Raw genomic sequence first — 25,863 nt, 5'->3', positions numbered from 1 at the left:
GTCGGATGCATAAAGCGGAGGCCAAGACCAAGAACCTGTCACTCCTCAGAGATCTCCTCTCCTGAGAAACAGGCCTCACATGGGGTTCATCATCTCTACAAATTCTGCCCCCAGCAGACCTGCCATCTCCTGTATAGCTTCTCTGCTGTCATCTGTCTCAGAACTGAACTCCAAAGTAGAGCTGACACCACTGGCTCCCAGGCAGCAAACTTGCTAAACAGTTTTTCCTCCCTGTCTATAGAAAACGCACTTCCAGTTCCCAGCTGTCAAGGATGGGTATTAACAAAACATCAGGGTGCAAGCAGAGGCCACGGGAGCAAATGATCCCAGATTTTGGGAGTTTATAGCACAGCCCAAAACCCAGCCAGCCGAATCGAATCTGTGACCGTGGGATAAGCAGTCACCCTGAACGTAGATTCCAGGGTTCCATCCTGATCTACTGAGGCAGAACCTCAAGGTGGAGCCTGCCATCTGCACCTGACCACTTTGTAAGCTGCATCTGCTGACTCTGCTCCTCTTTTCAGCTTGTCAGAAAACTTAATCTGAAGAGCAAGAGTGGGGGTGGGGGTGGGGGTGGGGGTGGGGCTGGGCACAAGAGTGCTTGCTCAGCATTGCCAGGTCCTGGGATCTGCATGATTTTTTAAAATCTCCTTAAAAAGTAAAGTAACTAAAACACATCCTATAATGTCCCTTCCCTCCCTTCCCTCCGTTATAGAGGTGTGCAGTAGTCCCCAGGTAGCATTCGTTTTGCTTCCTACAGTTTTTGCTCACTTCAGTTGACTACAGAAGTGTTGAATGGAAAATTCCAGAATGCTGACTAAGTCTCAGATAACTTCCATCGCAACACATGGCTGTCATTGCCCTTCTTTATGATTAGCCAACATTAATGCTTTGCTCTGTCCACTTAATCATCAGACATTATCACCAGTGTTGGATAGTTTTACGTCAACTTGACACATGCTAAAGTCATCTCAGAGGAGGGAGCCTCAACTAAGAAATACCTGCAAGTCCATTGATAAGGCCCAGAGGCATCAGAAAAGCCACTTCCACATGTGTACGCACCGCTTACCCAATACACTGTCTCCCTGGGTGAGCTGGGGTATGTGAAGCCAGCCTGGCCGATGCCCCAGGGGTCCCACCCCCTCCCAGCATGCTCTGCACATGGTGACCCTGGTTATCCATAATGCCTGTCACACAGGTTCCTGCAGCTCCCTCTCTGGTTTTGAAGGTGATAGGGACGCTAAAGTGTAGCTCTTCACAGTTCAAAAAAAAAATGGCTTCTGACAGTTGGGAGAACAGGAGATAACTCTGTTAACTTTAAATGGTTGACCACTGGGAGTTGAAACACAAATTACACTTGGAGTATTTTTTCCATTTTTTTTTCTTTTGGGGGGATGGCACAAGGGTAGGAGGTGGACCTGGGAGGAATAGGAATTACGTGAAATTCCCAAATAATCAATAAAGATACTATGTTGAGAAAAAGAAAAAAGAAAATGTCTCCACCCTGTAAGGCATTTTAATTAGTGACTGATGGAGGGTCACTTTGGGTGGTGCCATCCCTGGGCTGGTAGTCATGCGCTTTATAAGAAAGCAAGCTGAGCAAGCCATGAGGAACAAGCTAGTAAACAGCATCCACCCCTCGATGGCCTCTGCATCAGCTCCTGCCTCCTGGTTCCTGCACTGTTGGAGTTCCTGTCCTGACTTCCTTTGATGATGAACAGTGATGTGGAAGTGTAAGCCAAATAAACCCTTTTCTCCCCAACTTGCTTTTTGGTCATGGTGTTTCATTGCAGCAATAGAAGCCCTAAGACATTACCAACATGAATAAGGGAACATACTGGGTTCTGTATTGCCTGTGATTTCAGGCATTTACCAGGGGTTTTATCCAACACTGTGGCTAAAAGGAACTGTACGTGGAAGAGAAGCTCCTCCTGCCTGCCACACTCGGCTCACCTCTACCAGTCAGCACTGCCTCCCTCATACACAGGCAGAGATCACTCTAGGAGAGCCTCTCCCACACATATACCCACACTGGAACCACAGTGGGCTCACACTGCCTGTATTGGTCTGTCAAATGCTCTACTCACAAGACCAGCTGACACCGCTGGACCTCATTCTCTACAGTGATGGCACATTCTACCAACACAGTTCTAAATGAACACTGGGTAAGTGCTCCTGATAAACAGAGGGACAAAGGGAGACATGAAGATAAAGGGGAGAGACTGGCACTTACCTCTTCGTCCAACAGTTCAATCTCCCCTCCTCCCACCAGGATGGTCACCCGCTTCTTGCATTTCACTGAGGGATAACTGCAACCCTCATTCTCCACCAGGATCTGAAAGGTCCCAGGATTACCGCCACAGTAATCCTGGGGAGAGAGGACACCGAGAGGGAAAGATTACATCTTCTCACAGACCAGAAGATGGCATCATGACTTCCAGGGTCAGAGGATAGCATCAGATGCGCCCTGTATGTGGGGAAAGGGACAAATAGCCACAAGGAAACTCTCTCAAGGGTCCAACCTCAGCCCTCACAGATGAGGCTGGTATCCATGCTCAGTGCAGTGGCAAACACAAAGGGAAACAAGGGAGCTAGAGGAGATAAGCACATGTATCCACATACAAATACATACCTAACTAAACATACACCTACCCATATACATACACAGATATGCACACTATATACAATCACAAACACAAGCACACATTCATATACATTTTGGCATGCATATACATACATATGTATACACATATACACATGTACAATCATAATACACCTGCCTAAACACACATACACACACACATATATGTATATATATATATATATATACATATATATATAAAAACATGTACACACAGGCACATACCTGTATACATACACACAGATTTTACATATATATGTGCATATATACACATATATGCATATATACATATGTATGCACATATACTTATAAAATGTATATTTGTTCACATATAAGCATAAACATATATATGCATACGATACACACACACACATATTCACACACACAGATACAGAAAACACAGCCTGGCCATCTGTAAGGTGAGCTTCAGTCCACTTCCTGGCACTTTTGGATGAAACGATTTCAGCTGGTTCCTGGGTCCCACAGGTTAGAAGCCAGACAAAGCTGTAGCTGCTTGCCTGGTTCTTGTCACCAGCTGGCTTTTCGGAAGGAGAAAGCTAAACCTGCTGATATCTCTAACAGGGAGGGCCCCAGGAGAGAGCACCAGAAGACAGCACAAGTGGGAAAGAAAAATAAACACACAGTCTTAAAGAGGAATCTTGAAAAATGCGTCATTGGAGAAGGTTTGTAAGCCAGGGGGTGCTCGGCAGTGGTAATGCCCCTGGTTCCTTTCCACATGCTAAATCCATCACTTCTGGAAGCTGACAGACACATTGAACCTTTGCTAAGGAAAAGAGCCTGTGGGAGCTCTACGGGGCACACACAGGCCCAGAGGCTTCAGAAAAGCTATTTCTAGGTGTGTGTGCACGGTTTCCCCAATACACTGTCTCCCTGGGTGAGATGGGGTATGTAAGGTCAGCCTGGCTGATGCCGCGGCGGTTCCACCCCCTTCCAGCATGCTCTGCACATGGTAACTCTGGTTACCCATAATGCCTGCCACACAGGTTCTATAGCTCCCTCTCTGGTTTGGAAGTCCTACCTTCAGATCATTCCAATCAGCCTCCTCCCACAGAGAATGGAGACAGAGAAACCCCCCCAGCCCCCAGTGTGTCACAGTATCTCAACTCCGAGAAAAGTGCTTGTCCTCCTTGGTGAACCATGTGATGTCAGCCAACAGAAGAAATCACAGGAGCCCACAAAGTGCGGTCGGGGAGGCGCAGGGGCTGGCAAGACTCACTAGAATGCCCTATGTTCTTCCTGCTGGACTGAACGGCACCTGCAGCCCGACCTCCCTTCCTCACCATGTTAAGGATAAAAATGGTGGCAAGTTGAATAGGACCATAGGTCAGGCATACCGTAGGTATGACTCCAGGGGTCATACCGCCAATCCCCCGACCCAGGAATACTTCATAACAATGGGCTATGAGGGAGGGTGACATCCATCCAGGATCAGCTCCCATGTATCCTGGATTAGGTGTCCACCAAAATGAAGAACCACCTTTCTCTAATCTATACCAGTGCCAAAATGGTCTGAAGGGTACCACACCAATCCAGCTCAGAAAATGCAGTTCTGTTCTTAAACTTCCTGTATCTTTGGGAATCCTTTGGGGGAATTAAAAAAAAAATTACTCTGGCAAAACCAAACCCGAAAGTTCTTTCTATAGACAGAACTTGATCCAGAGACTCCCAGAGCACCCTCTGCTCTGCTAGACACAGACAGCAACCCCTCTCCTCATTCTCAGTGTTACCTGCACCAGAACATACTGGCACTCGCCAGGGAACAGGTACTTGAGTCCATCGAACGTGAGGTAGTGGGCCATACCAATGGCAGAGCAAGTGGCGTCACACATGTGGTTCGTGCAGTTCCACCTCCGGTTCCGGCAGACACTAGGGAAAGCAATCGAGTGTTACTGGTTTGTACCGTAGACACCAGGGCTCAATCAGGCCTTAGGAAACAAGGAGGCAGTAGGGGACATAGAAGACAGCACATCATCACTTAGGTAGCCCCAAGAAGCTAAACATTTGAAGCCTGTGAAAGGAGCATGGGCCTCAAAGCCTAACACAGAGTCTGCAGGAGAAAGGAAGGCCAGGCTGCTCTCTAGTGCCAAGGAGGAAACAGAGATACAGAGTGAAGTGGGTGAAGAGAAAGCCATCTGCCATGGACTCCCTAGAGTGTAGCCTCACCCTAAAAGCTACAGAGTGCCCGAGATTACCCACAAGCTCACTGTATCACAGATATCCTGAGGCTAAACCCCCTTTAGACCAACAGAGATTGCAAGATGAAGCACCAGGGACATGCGGAGACTGAAAAACAGAAAGGGCGTACGAGTCTGCCAGGGGTGGTTTTCTGTGTGTGGTTATGTATTTATATCTCTCGTGATCTGTCCCACCCCTCACTGCCCTTAACCAGAGCTGATCTAGGGAAGCCCACTCATGCGTCAGAGGTGGTGAGCTCAGGCCTCAGGCACTGATCCCCTCCCTATGTCTGTCCACATGGGCCCCTAAGACTGCCTATAGCCCAGAAGTCAAAGGGTGAATGGAAGGGGTTGCCCATGAAGGATGGCCAGAGCAGGCAGAAGGAAACCAATGCCTCCCAAACCACTGTGTCCTCAAGCTCACTCTCAGAACACACAGAGCCTGTGGGAAGAGGCAGGCCTCAAGATTTGGCCTTAAAGAAGAACAAAATACATCATTTGCACAGAAAATGATGGAACCTCGAGATCAACATGCTGGGCAAATCGAGCCAGACTCAGAAAGACAATTATTATGTTTTCTCTCACACATAAGGTCCAGATTCATTTAAAAGATACAAAAGTAGATGGGGAACTATTTGGGGGAGGGGAAAGAACCGTGGGAGTAGGACGGGGGACAAGGGAAGGTGACACGGGCAAATGTGTGAGCAGAGCACATTGTATGCATTATGTAATTGTCTATAATTGTCCATTAATTGTACAATTAATAAAAATAAATAGAAAGAGAAGGGAGGAAGGGAAGGAGGACAGGAGAAAGAGAAAGAAAGAGAAAGGGGGTTGAGAGGGCCTTTCCAAACCCACTCCACTTCCAGCCTGGTCACCGCAAGGGCCTCTGTAGAAGAAGATCCTCCCAGAACAGAATTATCCATCTGTAGGGAGCAGGAGTGGTACTGAGCAGTGATGGAAAGAGACATTTCACAGATGGGGAAACAGAGGCAGAGTAAGGGAAACAGCACTCAGGTTCCCACAGGGTATAAGGACAAGTGTCAAAAGGCCTGTGACCCACAGAGCCTGATGCTACTATGATGGGGGTCCCTGGGGCACCCCAGAGCCTCACCAGGTGTTGCAGCCGACCTTCACCGTATCTCCTGGGGAGTACTCCTCACCCTGGTGGAAGCAGGGACACCGCTCCAAGGCCACACACTTGTTTTCATGCCGGACCTAAAGGAAAAGAAGGCCAGTGTGTCAAGGACCACAGGGACTGATATGGATCTGTGATGAGAAAGTGTCCTGGCATGCTCAAACCTGCCAGCGGCCAGCATGAAGAGAGACACTGAGCCAGGCACAACCTCAGCAACAAGCCAGGGCAGGAGCCAACAGCAGGTTGGGGTGTGGTAGACGTTGTGTCTCCCTGTCAACCAATATGACTGCCTCTGTCCTGCTGGGTGCCATAACCTACGGCACATTTGCAAAGACTTCAGAAACACAAGTCAGAACCCTGGGAGTACATACACCAGACTCAGCCATGTCACACAAAGGTTGTGTCCAGAAGACGTGGATGTTACGGATGGACACTAAAGGGGAATTGCTTACCAGTGAACTGGGAAAAAGAAAGGAAACAATCAAGTGTTCAGAGACAGGCAAATGATGCCCTTCTTAAGGATTCCCCGGGAGCTGGTTTGCTGTGGGATGCTGGAGCATCCTTCAGAGGGCTCCTTACTGAGGTGAGTACTGCCTATCTAAGCTGTTAGTTCTTTTAAAATGGGGAAGTAAACTGTACACACATGTGGACCAAATTTCATGTGTACGGAATATAGATGGTGGTGGTGGTGGTGGTGGTGGTGGTTGTTGTTGTTAGCCAAGGCTAGAAGGAAGGAGGGAGGTTGCCTCCAGGTGGTGAGCTAGGATAAAAGACGCTGGGCTTATTTTCCTTTTTAGTTTTAATTTTTTTCCCAATTGTTCTTTGACGAGAAGGTGTTACATCCATAATTAAAGAAAATGGACATCGTGTTAGACAAGAATTAATCAGCATTTAGAGCCCTGGACTCCTCCAGGAACTGAAAACTTGTCAAAGGAGACCTAGCAAAGCCAAGCTAAAAAGCATGTCTGGGATATGAGGGATCAGGGGACCCTCCTCCCAGTGTCACCTTTTCTAGTCCAGATGCTCTGACACGCTATCCACAAAGGTTTCTTCCTCCCTCCTAGGCCCCTCAGGAAGTGACTCTGTAGCATGCTACACTTTCTGGGTCTGCTAGAGGCAAGTGGGTAGGGTAAGAAACAAGACCTTCTGGCTTGGTGGGCTTAAGACGCACTGCCAAGGCCACCCTGACCCCACTACCATGATCCACTGCTACCTCGACCAAGAAGCAGCCCAGGTAGCTGTGGGTCCCCGGTTCCGGAGGGTGTCCCACGATGATCTCCTGGCTGAGGACAGAGTGAGAGCAGGGAGGGTCTGCTACCATCTCTACCGATGCCTCTGCCCGAGTCTCCACTGTCCGTTGGTCTCTGGCCAGGCCTGGTGTGAGAGGTCTGTCTCTCAGCACTGAGCCGGCCAGGGCTGGGCTGATAGGAAGCCAGCTAGCTGGCAAGGAAGCAGCTTGGTGCCCCAGGAAGGTTCCAGGAGAGCAGATCTCTCCCCAAGTGTTACAGCTCTAGCGGACACCAGGATGATTCTCGAACACACACCTTTACTTCTCCAGAATAGAGCCCTTATATACAGTTTCAGGGTGGGTTAGGGTCTGGCAGCAGATAACACCTATTGGCTTGATCTGAGAGCTTGGAGATACCTCATCTACAAGTGGGAGAGCCTGAGGCACTGTTCCTCGTGACTGATGGTCATAGACCTCTCTTTGGGAGGGGTTGTGGAGGGCTGAAGCTGAATGAAAAGAACCAGGGCCTGGGGGCAAAGGCCGAACACCTGCTGTCCAGATAATGGTGCGGGGTGCAAGACTCGCTCAACCAGGTTCCCAGCTGCTCCTCCCAGCCCAGCACCCCACAGGTGAGACTTTACCTTGGAAGTGATATAATATATGTTGACTATATATTCTACCTGTTAACCTCTCTTGTCCCTTGGACATACTAGGTGAAGGCTCTACAGCTGCCATGCTCCAGAACTACCTAGCAAGCAGGAAGAGGTACCTGGTCCGCATGATTCCCAGTTCAGTGATCTGTAAAAATCCCCTGCAAGCCTGAGTTCCTAGACCTTCAAATTAAATTAAATCCTGGGAATAGGGGTATGCAGAGGATTTCCGTAGCAGAATTATCGGTTAAAACTATATGCACACACATAAACTAGGAAGTGGAAGGGTAACATTCTCCACTTAGTACACCTGTCAGCCTTAGGAGGTGTCCTCAGGTCACTTGCCCTCTAAGTGGCGGGGCAGCATGGGTGCAAAGAGCTAAGAAGAAGCCAGCCTACTGTGTCCTTGACAGTGCTTAAGCCTGGGACCACCGTTCTCAGAAGGCAAGAAACCTAAGAGATCCACAGAGAAGGCAGCCTGTTGGTTGGAGCAAGGAGAAGCTGCAACACCTCCCTTCAACAGCCTTCCAAGGTCCACAATAAGGAATGTGTGGGACGGGGGTGTGGGACGTGAAACTAACAAAGAATCAACAAAAAGTTGGGGGGAAAAAAAAAAGGTTTGTGCCCACATCCTCCAAACTTTGTCAGTTTAGACTTTAGTCTGAAGTCTGCCACCTAGTGGTTACCGTAAGATTGACAGACTGCGACATGCACACTGCGACAGTTAGTGGATATGGGTGACTTTATTTACAGGAAGGGAAACCTAGTCCTGTCCCCCTGGTGTCTCACCTCTGAGAGATACTCTCTGAGCTTCACTTGTAGGCAAGTGTGGCAACGGGTTCCCAGGCCTCCTGGTGTGCATATTGTCTGTGCTCACCTCTCTTCTGAGAGTCACCCCACTGTCAAGAACCCTGAACAGCCATGCTCCAGGACCTCTCTGCTCCCACTTCACCTAGATGCATCCATGTGTCCAGCCCTCCTCCGATGGACATCACATGAAATCCCAGCTCTTTGATAGGCTGGCGCTACCATGACTGTTCTAATAAACCCTCCTCCTCTGGGTTCTCACTGGACAGGCATGCTCTCCTCTCTGCCCTGACTTACCTTAGTACCATCACTAACTGGCAGGCTGCAGTATCAAGGTAAGGGCTCCGTGTTATGTGAGGGCTGCTGTCAAGACAACATTGATGTGGTGACTGTCAAGGAGGCAAAACATGACCTTAAAAGGAGAAGAAGGGGTTTCCAGGCACTGTGTGGAAACTCCTGACTTGACAGAGACGGTATATACATAAGAGCCTGGTCAAAAACTCTCAGAGAAAGCCTTAAAGAAATCCCTGGCAACTGAGAACCACGGAGTGGAAGGAAAGTGGGCAAGCCAGATAAGCAGCCATAACTGAGCTATGTATGGCAAGTCACTGAAGCCAAGAGTCTGACCTGATGGCAGCCACCTCTGCCCAGCGTATCCTTTGAGAATACTACAGTGGTGCTGAGGTAAAAGTTATGAAGCCTGTAGAAGACTCGAGAAAGTATGTTGGGAATGCCCACCATGGGCTATCAGCTCATGATCATTCAGTAAGCATTGTCCGAGCTCAGACCCTCATCCTCAGTCAGTTCCAAGAACAAGGATGAGGCAGAAAAAATTGCTTTTTGTTACCCTTCTCTGGAAATTCCTTTACTCCTCGCTGAACTTGAATGCCAAACAGACTGCTCACTCTCCCAAAATGTTTGCCATCACCTGTCCTTGATGGTTCTAATCCATCCATAGCCACAGCTCAACATAGCTGAGCTCCACCACATGTGGGCTAGGAGGGAAGCATTCTTATCTGATAACTCACACTAACGTGTAAATGACTCTTCCTGGGGGGGGGGGGGAATCGTGCTATAAGCTTTTTATAAAGTCTTGCTCATTAATCAAAATGAGGATATTCCCATCATCCCTCAGTGAACCTGGTTAGGTGACAAATTGTGACAGTGGGAGGTATTTTTGAGAGCAATGGGCTTTCTTGGATCTTATAAACACTTATTACTTAATAAAGTAATGCTCCCAGACGATGATGCTACACTTTGCTCAGAGGCCTAAGTATTTGCAAACCAGTGTCCTGGCCTGAGGTCTGGGAACCAGGCAGCTTGAAAGACACTGGCTCTGCCTTGGACTCCTACAAGAATCCAACACTGCGAATGGAGTGCAGGAAACAGGGCCATGGGCTGTGTTCTGCTGCTGACTAGTGGCGAAATGAGGTAATGTCCTAACTTAAAGCAGAGTAGTGGTTGCTCCAGGCAAAAAGTTCAGGAGCATTTTTCAGCTAAAGAAAAGGTATGCCGGGCAGTGGTGGCGCACACCTTTAATCCCAGAATTTGGGAGGCAGAGTCAGGTGGATTTCTGAGTTCGAGGCCAGCCTGGTCTACAGAGTGAGTTCCAGGACAGCCCGGGCTATACAGAGAAACCCTGTCTCGAAAAACCAAAAAAAAAAGAAAAAAGAAAAGAAAAGGTTATTAGTCTGGGCTATCTAGTAAGTTCCAGACCAGCCCCAACTACAAAGCCTGTCACGAAAATTCAAAACAATCAGGAAAGGCTTGGGAAGCCCTTTACCGCCACCCATGTTTTGTCTGCATGAACTTACTGTGACAGTGGTCACCATGACACCAATACAAAGCAGCTGGAATGCCTATGACTGCCATCTTTCACCTTCCCTCCCCACCCTTCTAACCCAATATTACAGGTGAAGAAACAAAGATCTGAGGTGACTTGCCACTTGACTCAGTGTGGGTCCTAGGACTGGAAGCACCAAATCACCACCATAGTGGTTCTTGCCACTTGTAAAAATCATCCCATTCCCTACTCTGAGTGAAGACCTTGAGGGCATCTGCAGGGGCAAAAAATCTGCTGTCTGCGGTGGATCAGAAGGCCCCCACTGACACCTGGAAAGAAAAGGCCTCCCCACTTGCCTCCAACATCTTCAAAGAAGTACTTTTAGGGTCAGAGGGAACATGTGTGGAAGAAACATGGTTTATAGAAAAGGACAATGGCCACTCAAGGGCAGCTGACCAGTGACAATGCAGAAACAGCCTGTAATGTCACATCTGTCATATGTGATGAAAACTGGGTGGATCCTATACTTTGGTTAGATAGATAGATGGATGGATGGATGGATGAATGGATGGATGGATGGATGAATGGATGGTCAGTTGGTTAGGTGGATGGATGGATGAATGGATGGATGGATGGATGAATGGATGGGATGGATGGATGGATGGATGGATGGATGGATGGATGGATGGATGGATGGATTGTTGGTTAGTTGGTTGGATGTGGTTGTTTGTTTGTTTGTTTGGATGGATGGATGGATGGATGGATGGATGGATGGTCTGTTTGTTGGATGGATTGAATGGATGGATGGTTAGTTGTTTGGATGTGGTTGGTTGGTTGGTTGATTGGCTGGATTGTTGGTCGGTTGGTTAGGTGGATGGATGGATGGATGTTTGGTTAGTTGGTTGGATGTGGTTGGTTGGTTGGTTGGTTGGTTGGATGGATGTGGTTGGTTGGCTGGTTTGTTGGTTGGTTGGTTGGTTGGTCTTTGTTGTCTTTTAGAGTGCTAGAAATGAACCCAAGGCCTTACATTGACTCACATCCTGTGGTGGTTTGAATAAGGAAAGCCCCCATAGGTCCATCGTTTTAGTACCCAGTCCTCAGTTGGTACAGCTATTTGGAAGATTAGAGGGTATGGCCTTGTCAGAGGAGGGGTATCATCGGGGATGGGCTTTGAGGTTTTAAAAGCTCACACTATTCTTAGTTATCTCCCTCTGCCTCCTACTTGCAGATAGGGTTGTGAGCTCTCAGCTACTGCTCCGGCACCATGCCTGCCTGCCTGCTGCCACATTCCCCATGATGGTCATGGACTCTAACTCTGGAAGTGTAGCCTCAAATATACTCTATCTTCCACAGCTTATCTTGGTCATGATGTTTTATCACAGCAGCAGAGCAGTAACTAAGACTTACCCCCAAGTCCTGTCACTACTTTGTGCTATTTTATTTCTCAGATAATCCATTTTCACTGTATTTAAAAGCATTGGTCCACAACAGACTGGAAATGTAATGAAACAGACCTTACACCATCCCACCAGTGGAAGGACGAGGAGCTGATCCACACAGCTTCTAAAACTGAACCCCGGATATTTACTAACACAACACACACACTTCTTACCACAATTCTATGGACCTGAGGGTGACTTGGAACTTCTTCATTGTTGTTGTTGTTTTGTTGTTGTTTTGTTGTTTTGGGGGGGTTTTTGGTTTTTTTGGTTTTTTTTTTTTTTTTTTGGAGACAGGGTTTCTCTGTGTAGCCCTGGCTGTCCTGGAACTCACTCTGTAGACAAACCTGGCCTCGAACTCAGAAATCTGCCTGCCTCTGCCTCCCAAGTGCTGGGATTAAAGGTGTGTGCCACCACTGCCCAGCAACTTTGAACTTCTGATCCTATTGTCTCTACCTATAGGCATGTCCCATTACCACCCATTTTATGCTGGGAGTTGAACCCATGACCTCATACATGGTAGGAAATCATATCCCTAACCGTGGCCCATCCCTAACCCCATACCTTGTTTGTTTTTTAAGTGATTTTGCATACATCTCCCTTGCATCCATAGACAACCAAGTGAGGAAGGTAGGCTAAGTACATACATTACAGAGGAGGCCCCTGGGATTCAGATAATGACTGCATGCCTATATACAAGTGTAGGGCCAGAGGGTGGTGGTCATGCTAGCTTAACCTCTGTACTCCATTCCTCCTTGGGTCTCTCTGCTCTCAGCAGATCTGCCTCCATTATGTCACTTGCCCCACCCTTTGCAAGTCATTGGATGCAGAATACCTAGCCCCTTCTTCAACCCCTTGGCATCATGCCATAGCCCTCCTCATCACACAGGGGACAGGGAAACAGTCATGGGAATGAGGTCTGCACCATCAGAAGCACCCAGGCAAGATGTTCCCAGCTCCCTTTTCTTTGTGCTGTGGCCAGGAACACGTGTAGGGTGCTGCAGCCAGCACACTGTGCACACTTCATAAATTACATGGATTTCTCTGCTCTGCTGAATCTGGCCCCGGCTATCTGCATATCAGTCAACCTCGTAATGAAGCAGTTATGAAAATAATCCAACCTCTGTGGACAGAAGCTTTTGTAAGGGGCCTCAGTTGCATGTGTTTCTGAGAATGCATACCAGGGTCTCCTGGGTGAGAAAAGTGTGCCTCTCAGAGTGTCTATAACATAGATATAAGGTCACACTCCCAGTCAGGATTAGGGATCTGATCCAACTGTTGTGGTTATTAATATCTAATACTACCTAGATGCTTTTCTACACACACACACACACACACACACACACACACACAGTTCCTTTACTCAGCTGGACATGGTAGTGTGCCTGTAGTTCTAGCTACTCAGGAGGCTGAGGCAGAAGGATTGCTTAAGCCCAGGAGTTCAAGGCCAGCCTAGGCAACAAAATGAAGTATCATCTCAATTGTTCTTTAATTTTTAACGTGATAATCAATTAAACAGTTCCCAATGCTGACATAATGCTGAATCCCTTTTCCTGCCTGAGGTTTCTCTCAAGTCAAGATTTCCCCCACCCCAGAAATACCATAGGGACAACTGTGCATGAAACTCTCTGAGATATTCACAATGGTACTTTATCTCAGAGTCTCTTAGGCCTCAGCTTGTTGCTCAGTCACGGGACTGAGTTCCTCCTCACATAGACCCCATCCTTCCCTACAGTGTGAGCCACGATGCCCAGGGTAAGGACCATCCTTCCCTACAGTGTGAGCCATGATGCCCAGGGTAAGGACCATCCTTCCCTACAGTATGAGCCATGATGCCCAGAGTAAGGGCCATCTTTCCCTACAGTGTGAGCCATGATGCCCAGGGTAAGGGCCATCTTTCCCTACAGTGTGAGCCATGATGCCCAGGGTAAGGGCCATCTTTCCCTACAGTGTGAGCCATGATGCCCAGGGTAAGTGCCATCCTTCCCTACAGTGTGAGCCATGATGCCCAGAGTAAGGGCCATCTTTCCCTACAGTGTGAGCCATGATGCCCAGAGTGAGGACCATCCTTCCCTACAGTGTAAGCCATGATGCCCAGGGTAAGGGCCATTCTCTACGTCCCTATAGAAGATGATGGCTCTAGAAGCCACAGGGGAGAAGATAGTGGGGAACACCCTAGAAAGAATTAATAGAACTCTCCATTTGGGAGACGAGGGCTAGAAAGGAGGTACAGAACAGAACTCCCATCCTACACATGCTGCAGTGCCCAGCCTCCCTGAGGACCTGGAATGAGTTCTGGTTTCCAGGACAGACCACCCACGGCTCCTCAGGCAGAAGTTCTCATGTGCACTCAAGCCATCCTACCCACCTTCACATTAGCCTCCAGAGCTTTCTCTCAATCCCTCAGTACACACTTTGTGTATGGGAAAGTAGAGTCATGGACAGCATAAAGACAGTGTGCATTTGAAAAAGAAAAGCCAAGAAGTTGCATTCTTCAAGGTGATGATAATATGTGTATAATAGACTTTATATAAACTGGCCAAAGCCAGGCAGTGATGGCATATGACTTTAATTCCAGCATTCAGAAGGCAGAGGTAGGTGGCTCTCTGAGTTCTAGGCCAACCTGATCTACAGAGTGAGTTCCGGGACAGAAACCCTGTCTCAATTTGAGAAAAAAAAGTCTTAATAGTAGAGGAAGGGAAGGAGGTCAGAAGGCTCAGGCATGCTCTAACCATTCCCACCGTTTCTAGAAGGTAAACAGAGGAGTCATGTGGTCTCAACCAAACATTGGACCTTGTGTGCCCTTCAGAACATCTACAGCCCCAGAATCAGAATCATGGGACACATGGGCCTGGCCAAGACCTCACAAGTCATTTAATGGAGCCAGAAAAGAAAGTGCCACAATTTGCTTGTGTTATGGCACAAGCACAGTGTCTTGGTTGTGTTTTCACTGTCAACTTGACACGATCTCAAGTCTCCAGGGAGGAGGGAGCAATCAGATGGACCTGTGGTCATATCGGTAAGGCATCATCTTGATTGATAATTGAGGTAGGAGGGTCTAGCCCCCTGTGGGTGTTACCATTCCCTAGGCAGGAAGATCTGAGTTACATACAAAAACTAGCTAAGTCTAAGCCAAAGAGAGAGGGGGCAGTGAGCAGAGTTCCTCTGTGGTTTCTGCTTAAGCTACTGCTCTGAGTTCCCTCTGACCTTGAAGGGTAAGGGAAAACCCTTTCCTACCAAAGTTACTTTTGGTCATGGTCTTTATCACAGCTACAGAAATCAAACTAGAACAGACATCAACATCTTCTATTAAAAGAAAAAGTTATAGGCAAATATATGTAAATCATACACAGCTATGTGTGTATCCTTCCATCCCTGCTGTACAAAATGTTACCCTTGGGAAAATTCTAGTAGAAATGCCTGTTTAGACATGTATTTTCTATAAATCGTGTCTTTGCTTCCTAAGGCAGTTCTGTGCACTGAGATTTTCTGTATGTGTTCAGCCCCATCAGCATCAAGCCCAGACATTCTCTTCCCAAGCCTCTCCCTGAATTTAGTGGTTGAATCTGCCCAGCATCCATATCCCTATTTCTTCCTCTCTGGCTTCACAGACACCTCATTCACCATGGCCTACAAGAGAATGGATGGGAAGGTGCCCCTTCACACATGCAATGGCTCACCATGCCTGGGGGACAGAGGCAGCCAGATACACAGCCCAGGCTTATGCACTCCAGGTCGTAGTTCTGACACGTCTTAGCACACTCCAGCCCTTGAGCCCGTGGGTTGTCAACAGGACACACCAGCTTGACCATGGGTGGCCGACAGGAGAGGCTCCTTTTGCCTTGAGGAAGGAGAAGAAGGGTAAGCAGAGCAATGGCATATCACCCTTCTGCACTGTCCCTCATCCCCCATAAGCCATCACTCATTTGGGAGCTCAGCACTGCCTACTACCCAAGACTTGACACTGCCCAGCCTACAGTGAGCTCCAGCCCTGAGCCAGGGTCTCCATGGACCAGGGCAGTAGGTTTATCTATCTCAATGCTTCAGGTCAAGCTGGTGGCGGCTCTACAGACCCCAACAGATGCCACCTAATGACCTTCATTCCTCTTGACTCTGTTCTCCCAGTTTGCCCTGAACCAAGGTGCACTGTGGAAATTTCCAGACTCAGGTTTGGGGAGACCCAGATTGAGGTGCTAAAATGGAACTTGACGGGACCCAATAGGAACATTTAAGAAATAGTTACAGCTCATGGAGGAGACCTCCAGCCGCAGGGACTCTATTTTGCTCCAAGGTCAGCCTCTCTATAAACATGATGGCATCATAGTGTGCCATCACTGACACACCTCCCTCTCCCACCATGTGTTTCCACTGTACATTTCAAAGATTTGTTTCTGGCCTCGACATGAGAGTCTGGCCACCCTTCTCCCTTCTGTGTCTTGTCATCAAATGGTCCAGCAACTGTCAAGACCCTCAAACTGAAAACAACTAATTCAAACCCTCTTTGCGACCTCCTTGACCCCACCTTTAAAAGTTAATATATTCCCTGAAGGAGGGGATTCTGTCTACTTGGTTCACTGATGGGTCACATTTCCTGTCAATCAAAGAATAGCAACAGCGATTGGATAATGACGAGAGCAGAGAGTTGAGACGATACCTATTTTTTTCCCTTCAAAAAGCCTGGCCATACAAACATGATACCATTTCTCTCACTCTGGGCAAGGAAGGCAGAATTCTCAACCTTACTTTTATGTGGAAATTTGAGTTAAAAAGCTCCAATTCAAAAGAGAAAATGCCTTTTCCTAGTCCTAGAAGAAGAAATCCAGGACTTTCTATACAGAGACTAGACAAGAAGGTTCTGAGCTGGGGTGAGGTTTGGGGTACATAAGAGGTAGGTCTTTGAAGCAGAATACAGTGGAGTGGGGCAGAAGTACAAGAAGCTTGGAGACATGAAGGCCACACTCTGACTTCACTTTGAGTTACCCTCATGCTCGGGGTCTTGGCCCACCTCTGTGCTGAAAGGGGCTCCAAAACAGTTGTATAGGGACCCTGGCCCCTGTCCAGGGCAAGCTGGAAAGCAAAAGGCATGAGGGAGGAGTCTTAGTGTGAGAGGCAGAGTAAGAAGGGGTTACACTAGAAGCTGGTGAGCATCCACTCATGTCCTTCCAACCAGGAGACTACATTCTAGGCCAACATGGTCCTTCCAGAGGCAAAGCCTCTGTAACCTAGATGTAAGTCCAGGCCACCACCATGGGCTATGCCCATCCCTGTGGACCATGCCCATCACATGGGCCACATCTACCCCTTGAGTCACACCTACCCCATGGGCCACACCCTCTCCAATCTTTACCACATCTTGAGACAGCACTCCAGCTATTAGGATTTTCAAATAGGAAGCAATTGGCCCAAACCCCTCTTCTTTCAGTTCCATCTGACAAGATTCCAAGGAGGTTTCCTCATCATTGTGTCCACAGGAATCAAGAGCCATTAAAGAATGGCAGGTGTCATTGCTAGCAAGCCCATCAGCTAACGCCAACTGCTCGCTGCACTCAAACTACCACAGACAAACACATCTCTCCACTTCTGATAACTCAAGTGCTCTTCTTCCACACAGTAAAAACACTTCTGGCCTCATTCTCATGAATTTACACGTGCAAAGATATGCCTGAAAATCACTCACACAAACTAAGACGTCAAGGAGATGCTGGGCAGAGTCTGGTTGAATGCCTGCATGCATCAGACAATGCAGCCAGCTCTCTCCCCCAACTCATGAAAAAGAGTCTAGACAGAAGAGAAGAGACTAGCCTTTTGGGGCTATAGTACTCACTGCGGTGAGACAGGGGGCTGCTGAGGACAACGTCAGGCAACAGGCTCCCCGGGGCGCCACTTGTGGTACAGTGCATGAAGCCATCCTCACAGTAACTGCAGAGAAAACACACCAGCTTTTGCTAGAGTTTTCTTTTTATTTTCATTACCCCTCCTCATCCCCACCCTGTTCACTCTGCTCCTTCCAGCAGAGCTACAGGCCCATGACTCTGGATCTAAAGTTTGGCCTGTAACCATCAGGCCACCAAGTCCACTGTGTTCTTTTCCTACACAATGCCCCTTTGAACAACCCCATCACTGATGGCTACTCCATTCTCTGAGAGAGTAAAGACAATCTGCACTGGATTTCCCCACTTCTGTCTCAGCCTCAACTGTAGGTCACATGTCCCCTTTCCCCGGACATCCCATGCTTTCTCTCTCCCTACCAAGCTGCTATTCACACCCCCATTCACAGGCACACTAATAAGACACTCCAAGAAACTATAAAACATTGTTTAGAAGGCTGAGAAGCAAAGTAAATGGGAACCATCTCCTTATGGATCGGATAACAAGTGGCCTATAGATTGAATACATCCCAATAAAACCCTTTAGTTTCCTACGGAAATTAAGACTAGAATTTATGCGCTATTTCAAACCCCCTGAACACCAAAACAATCTTGACAAAGAAGAAAGTTGGAGGAGCCACAGTTTCTGGTTCCGAGCCTATTGCAAAGCTACAGTAATTACAACAATATGGACTGGAAGATAGACAGGTATACAGACCAGCTAAATAAACAGCTCAGAAGTCAGCCATCACCTAGATGGTCAATTGAATTTCTACACCAGTGCCAAGACATGGAAAGGAGTCTATGAGGTGCCAGGAAACCAGAGTTCCGTCTGGGAAAGAATGAAGCTGGATTCTAACCTTACACCCTACACAAAATGTGAGTGCCAAATGGATCAAAGATCTAAGCCTTAGTAAGGTCTTAGAAGGGATCATCGAGGTAAATACTCATGACTCGGAATTTGGCACTGATTTCATGGCTATAATGCAGAACCATAAGGAATAAATTAAGAGAATAGGTAAATTGATTATATTAAACTTGAAACATGTTCTCCATCAAAAGACACTAACAACAGAATGAGAAAAGCTCACAGAATATACAAAGATCCTCAATAACTCAATAACAAGCAAACTACCCAATTCAAAAATGGCTGATGGGGCTGGTGAGATGGCTCAGCGGTTAAGAGCACTGACTGCTCTTCTAGAGGTCATGAGTTCAAATCCCAGCAACCACATGGTGGCTCACAACCATCTACAATGAGATCTGATGCCCTCATATGGGTGTCTGAAGATAGCTACAGTGTGCTTACATATAATAAATAAATAAATCTTTAAAAAAATGGCTGAAAGATTCCAGTAGACATATAAAAAAATCTATAAATAGCCAATAGGCACATGAAAAGATATTCAAAGTCATTAGTCATTAAAGAAATACAAATCAAAACCACAATGAGATACCACGTCCTACCTAGTAAGACAACTATTAAAAAGGGAGAACTGGGGAGATGTCTCCATGGGTAGAGTGCCCTGCCATATAAGCATTAGGGTTGGATTTGAAACCCCAGAACCCACGTAAAGCCAGACACAGTTAGCTACACCTAGAATCCCAAGGCACCCATAGAGAGATTGGGAGCAAAGACAGAAGCTTCCCCAGAAGCTAACGGTCCAACTAGTTGGGCATATACAACGTAGTAAACCACAAGAGACTCTGTTTCAAATAAGATGGAAGAAGGGTGATACACAAGGCTGTCCTCTGACTCTCACACATGCGCTGTAACACAGATATACCTGTACTCTCATACACACCACATTGGGGGAAGGGGGAGGGAGAAGGAGGAAGAGGAAAACAAGAGGTGCCAGGGAGGATGTAGAGAAACAATTACACTGGTCCACTGCTGGTAGGAATTTCAATGCTGCAGCCTCAGTGAAATGCTTTGGTAGTTGTTCAAAAAGGTAAACAGGATTCCTATGCAATCCAATAGTTACATTCAGGGATACTGACCACGCCCCAGATCTGAAGCACATACTCAGATACTTAAACACCAACATTCATGGAAGCATTATTCACAACAGCAAAGAGCCCCAAGCCGCCAAGTTTCCACCAGCAGGTGAATGGATAAGCAAAAGTACCGTGTATACACCGTGGGATACCATTCCATCCTTAAAGGAACGGGGTTTGCATATATGAGGCAACAAGAATGCTCCTTCAAAGCATCAACGTAAGTGAAATAAGCCAGGCACAAGGAAAAGGATGGGTACTGGGTGCCTCCACTCATGAGATATCTAGAGTAGTCATGTCCATAAAGGAAGGAGTCAAGTGGCTTCCTAGGCTGGGAAGCAATGAGGAGTTCCTATTTAATGGGCACAGTTTCCTTCAGGGACATAAAGGTCCTAGAGATAGCTGGGGAGAAGTTGGTTGCACACTGTGTAAATGTGCTAAATGCCACTGGTACACGTAAGAGAACCAAATGGCAAATCTCATGTTTTTTTCAAGTGTTTCTATTTTCATGAATGTGTGTGTGTGTGTGTGTGTGTGTGTGTGGCATGTATGTGGACACACTTGTATGGGTGCCCGTGGACATGTGAGTGCATGTGTGGAGGCTCAAGGTTGACGTTGGGAACCAGCATTGATTCCTTTCGTTCTTCACCGAGGCAGCATTTTTTCAGTCCAGAGCTGCTCTTTCTATGTCACTTAATCAGGAGGTCCCCTGTCTCTGACTTCTGGGCAGTAATTGAAGGTCACGACTACTCAGCCTTTACGTGGGGTCCTAAGCCCAGTCCTTAGACTTGCATAGTAAGCCCTTCAATTCCTGAGCCATTTTCCTAGTCCATCATTTTACATCTTTCTTAGCATACACACACACACACACACACACACACACACACACACGGTAATGGCAGAAGAGAGAAGCAAGCCCTACTTGCCCACCAGTGTTGCTTTAAGGTCCAGAGGGAAACACTTGAAAAGTATTGCCAGGCAATCCTTTGACAGGGCTAAGACTGAACAATACAGCCAACAGTGGCTGTTGTGACCAGCTGCCTTCTGTGCCCCTGGGATCTACATCCACAAAAATCAAGCAATCATGGATGGAAAATATTCAAAAGAAAAAGAATTCTGTCAGTGCTGAACATGGCTGAGGTCGTTCCCTGTAGGGCCTAAGCAGAGCAGTGGGACACAGAGCTTGCCACTGTAGGTGCTGAGCACCATCTAGAGATGAACTACGCAGGAGGATGTAGGTAGGCCATAATTCAGGTGCTATGCTATTTCAGATGAAGGACTCAAGCATCCATGGATTTTGGTACCCCAGGGTGCCTACGCCAATGCCCTGTGGCCATGAAGGGACAATTGTTCTTCCTTACACTTCTGTGACCTTGCACTGTCTGATTCTGCCCTTTCCATCCCTGCCCTGTCTTCTAGAATCCTTTATCTCCTCCCTTCTCCCCTCTCCCTCCTCCCTCCTTCCTCCTCCCTCATCCCTCTTCCCTCCTCCCTCCTTCCTCTGGCTGGGCCTCACACTCTGGACTTGATCCTCTCCTGCTCTCTGGTCCATGCCTCCTAGTGATTCCCACTACTCTCAGGGGTTCTCAGATTCCAGCCCCCAAAATTAATCTATCAGGTTCATCCATTGACTCAGATGCCTTTTTGGTAACCGAGTCAGTAATATCAGCATCTCCACTGCACCTCTGGGAGCCCTCTTGCTCCCTGCTATCGCCATCCTCAAGACAGTCAGGCTCTGAGTCCTGGGCACCTGCAATGCCCCCTCCTGCCCTCCAGCATCTGCTGGTCCAGCCTCCACAGGATCTAGCTTCAGACCCCTGCTCGACACTTCTTATGATTGCTCTTGTCCACGACCCAACAGGCTTCATGTCAATGTTGTCAACATTGCCCACATTCTCCAGAAGCCACTCCCTGAAGCTACACTTCTCTTTTTGTTCTCTGTTCAAACCCCTTCCAAGGACCCCATGCATATGTAATTTACCAGTCCCTGAGCCTGATCCCACCCTGACCCCAGGAGTATGGAATCTAACAAAGCATCATCTGTGGATGGGATTGTTGCCAATCTTATGGGAGTGGGTTATCCTCAAGGGACTGATGAGTTGTCCGGAGAAAGAGTGGTTTAAAAAGTGAGGCTATTTCATGTCCTACACATGTCTCATACATGTACATGAGACCCTCTCCAGACTCAGTGCCCAAACCTGGACCTTTCGTTCAGCCTCCAGAACCAGAATCCAAAAGAATCTTCTTACTCTATAAAAGACCTATCCTCCGGTGTTCAGTTAAAGCAACTCAAAGCACACTGACAGGCAACGCACCATTGAGGTGAACTGCAATACCAGAATTTTCTCATTCAAGTGTCTGTGTACACTAGAAAGAAGATGACGGGGGGTGGGGAGGGGGGGAACAGGGACACCTCCATTTTCCAGTCTAGAAAAGGGAAAGCAAAACCTAGTACACGTGAGTGGGCAGCAAAGCTCAAGAAATCCCGCTGTCGGCATGGAGGTGCCATTGCTTACACAGCACAGACAGTGAAGACCTAGGAGGACTCTATAGCTCTGCCTCCACCTTGGTATGCAAGTCTGGACAAGCCATTTCTCTTTGAGGCCTCAGTTTGCCCATCTGTGAAATAAAGGATTTGAAGGACCATTTTTCCAGTTCCAGTTTTGACACCAAGGAAACCATCACTGTCTTCCCCGGCACCAAGGCTCATAGCCGGGCTGGCTGGCTGCACTTACCACATGGTATGGTGGTCTGAGAAAATGTCTGCAGGCTGGAAGAGCTCACCGTCGTAGTAGCAGGGGCACTGGGCCTTGGGCACACAGTCCCCTCTTTCATCCTGGTAGAGCCCTGGGGGGCAGAAGCAGCCTTCGAGACAGACTTCACTGCATTCTTCATCCGGGAGTGAGAGGGAGCGGCATGTCAGGTTGCAGGAATTTCCACACTGCAGGTACACCTGGTCCTGTGGGCAATCCAGAGCTGGAGACAGGAGATGGAGGAAGGTGTTAGATATGGTATCCTACCTTGCGGCTGTGACCACTGCTGTATCCAGATGGTCACAACCATCCCTTCCCACTCTGAGAGAAAGTGTATCTTCAGGCCCAAAACTGTACATGGACAGTATGGGTGCACACATGGTCTCTCTTTATCCACATGGAGCAGGCTTCCTTGCCTGTGAATTCTCTATGTCTAGAACACTAAAGTCTTGGCAAATTTAAATATCTAGATTTAGGAGTGACAGGCAGGAGCATCTCCATGGTGATGAGGACAATGACAGCTACAGTCTCTGAGCACCTACTGCGTGCTCTCCTCCTCACTGAGTTAGCTCCCACCACTCCCTTCCCGGGCTCTTACCCATACAAACCAACATTTGAGCTAAGTGCCTTAAAGACCTGCCCTCTCTGGGAGCAGAAGTGAGATCCGAGCCCAACTCTCTGCCTCCCTAAAGCTCATGTTCTTACCCATCACACTTCAAGAAGGGAACAGTCCCTTTAAGGCTGAGCAAGTTACAAGCAGTTACTTCTGCCTTCCCCCAGCAAAGTAGGCAGTCTGCTCACAGCCCTCATCCCTCCCCCACACCCCCTTTCACATAGAAATGAGAGGTACTATATGGCTATGCAAAACAAAATGCTAAGGCAGCTGGAGAATGGGTTCTATCCCATGTCCCCAGGTTCAAATCCCAGCTCCATCACTAGTTAGCATGGACCGCTGAGCACCATTCCCAATGGGATGTGGCAACAATATCTGCTGGGTCTTTGTGGAGGTTAGATGAGCCAACATGTCACAAGTGTTCACTGCTATTGTCATTGTGACACTGGAGGGGAGTCCCGGCCCAGCTCAGTGGGCTCAACAATGGGAGACGTGTTCCAGAGAAAGAACTCAGCCTCTAAGGACCTGGCCCTCATTCCTGCAGCACGGTCATCATGCACCTGTGTAATGAACACACCAATAATGAAAGTCTTTAGTGGGAGGATAAGAGGAGCAAGGAGGTGATGGGTGCCCTTTGCCCTTGCTCTCAGGCTGCTGCACAGGAAATGAGAGCTATGCTCTGGACACAGGCCTCCTGAGGACAATAGAGCCTTCCTTCTCCAGCAAATACCTACAGACAGAGCACTCCATAGAAGCTGGAAGAGTCATCTCTGGCCATGAACTTCTGAAGAGACCCTGAGCCTCTCCTTCCGACCTCCACCTCAGATTGGTACTTAAGTTAGCTGGGAAGGCAGCAGATCCCCTAATCACGTGAGACACTGACTTACTTTCCTCTAGATAAATTGAGAGGCTGGGCCTCTGAACGGGTTTGTGGAGTGAAGGTAGGCTGACACCGGGAACATGCTAGCCCACAAAGGCAGCAACTCCCTTCAATCCACCTCAGGTGCAATGGCAGGGGTACTTTTCATCCATTAAAAAAAGAAGATGGAGTCGAGAGCTCCCTTCCCCACCAGAGGAGTATCTTAGAGCTGGTATCGAGCCTCATTGGGTATTGAGCCTTCTCTTTGGAAAGAAACCATGCACACCTCAGTTTGGCAGAGGTGTATGTGTGTGCCAGGGCTGTGGCAGGCTCGGGAACACACAGATGAAAAGACTTGGTCTTTGTCTTTAGAGAGCACGTGGTTTTGTCCACCAGAGGATACAATCATTTTACAAGGACAGCAGCATGTGTCTCTTTCAGGCATTACACAAAGTAGCTGTGTGGCCTGTCTTTGTCCCTTGATCATCTGCAATGACTTTTTTTTCTGAATGGAGGCGGTGGTTTGGGAGCTCTGTCTATCCCTCACGAAAGAAGAGAGAGGTCAGGGTCCCAGAGACAGGAAACCTGAGCTTCTCTCTAAGTGAAGAGAGGGAGAGGCCAGAACTCGGGAGTCTGGTCCACTCTCCTTGGGCTCAGAGAAAGAAGCCAAGGCCATCAATCACATAACTCATAGAAACAGGTTGCTCTTGTCCTTAAATAACCCCTTCCTGTCAGCCAAAACTTGAAGCTGTATCAGAAAGGCTTGTTAACTGAATCACTCCCTTACTTCAGTGCCAGCCAGCTCATTGCCCATAGTCTCTTCTGTGGAGGTTCTTTGCTGCTCCTAAGAGATGAAAGAATGTCCCCAACAGCTCTTGACATTCAGGAAGAATGTCCTAAATTAGCACAGGCTTCTGATGCCATCACACTGCATATGGCCAGTGTAGAATTCCTAATACTGGTGGGTCACAAAAACATTTTCATAAACAGCACAGTATTGACCAATTCTAGCTCCCCAGTTGCTAGAAGGCAGACACTAGGAAGGAAACAGACATTCGGAGTCATTGAACAAAGGGCTTAGGGACACAGAGCTGCTAAACCACAGGTCAGCTTCTAGAAAGGTCTAGACTACATCCTTTGAGCTGTCAGTATTCCCTTCATCCAGGGTTGGAGGGAAGAGGAGAGCACCGGGTGTCCCCTACTTGTCTCATCCATCTCTCCTTGGAATAGAGCATGTCCCCTTTTGTCCCATCTCCCATCAGAGATGCTTAAGACTCCAAACACAAGCTCGTGAGACACCAACGCTAACACATGTACATCTCTCCAAAGCCATAATGCATTTTTTTTTACCACTTCTCCTAACTACTGTCTCCATTCTACCACCAGGGCATCGTTGCCATCTCCAAACCCGCTTACCTCACCCTAAACCTCAGAGTTCCACCTACCTTCCTCCTCCAGACCGTCTGCCCACACTCCTCCTCTGCTAACCTCTCTCTGCCACAAAGCACCTATGTAAAACTTTGATCGAGAACACCTCCCCAGAGGGTCCTCCTCATCTGCTCTTCGGCCCTTCACTCAGTGTGATTGATAGGCACCTCCAAGGGAGGTCTCAAAAGGAAGCTTCGAGATTCTGTCTCCTAGTTGTCTGAGCCTGGACACTAGCCAAATGTCCCCAGAGGAAAAACAACAAAACAGTAAGCAGGGTTTAACCGCCCAGGGGACCACGGTGCCAGAGCAAAGACCATCTTTGATGGCAGGAATCTACCACAGCTTAGGACAGATGAAAAGTCAACCAGAACAATGGTATTATTCAATGTTGCATAACTTTATACAATGCCAAAGACGTGGGCCAGGTCCCACGTCTGTCTTGCCTGAAATTACAAGCAAAGGAT

The 25,863-nt window shown here is 47.9% G+C and overlaps 1 protein-coding gene across 1 annotated transcript in view; it reads right to left on the bottom strand.

The window, feature by feature from the left end:
• Nucleotides 1–25,863, bottom strand: part of Vwf (von Willebrand factor) — a 136,800-nt gene that overhangs the window by 55,241 nt on the left and 55,696 nt on the right. The window contains exons 16-21 of the mRNA XM_028754414.1: nt 22,482–22,722; nt 17,706–17,800; nt 15,562–15,722; nt 5,951–6,054; nt 4,390–4,528; nt 2,234–2,368 (exon numbers count right to left, since the gene is read on the bottom strand). Of these exons, the coding sequence (XP_028610247.1) occupies nt 2,234–2,368; nt 4,390–4,528; nt 5,951–6,054; nt 15,562–15,722; nt 17,706–17,800; nt 22,482–22,722 (875 nt within the window). The remainder of the gene's footprint in view (nt 1–2,233; nt 2,369–4,389; nt 4,529–5,950; nt 6,055–15,561; nt 15,723–17,705; nt 17,801–22,481; nt 22,723–25,863) is intronic.

The sequence above is a fragment of the Grammomys surdaster genome, unplaced genomic scaffold (assembly GCF_004785775.1).
Source record: "Grammomys surdaster isolate TR1022 unplaced genomic scaffold, NIH_TR_1.0 126013, whole genome shotgun sequence".
Lineage (NCBI taxonomy): Eukaryota > Metazoa > Chordata > Mammalia > Rodentia > Muridae > Grammomys > Grammomys surdaster.
The sequence above is the reverse complement of the archived record's forward strand: the minus strand, read 5'-3'. Positions and strand labels throughout refer to the sequence as shown.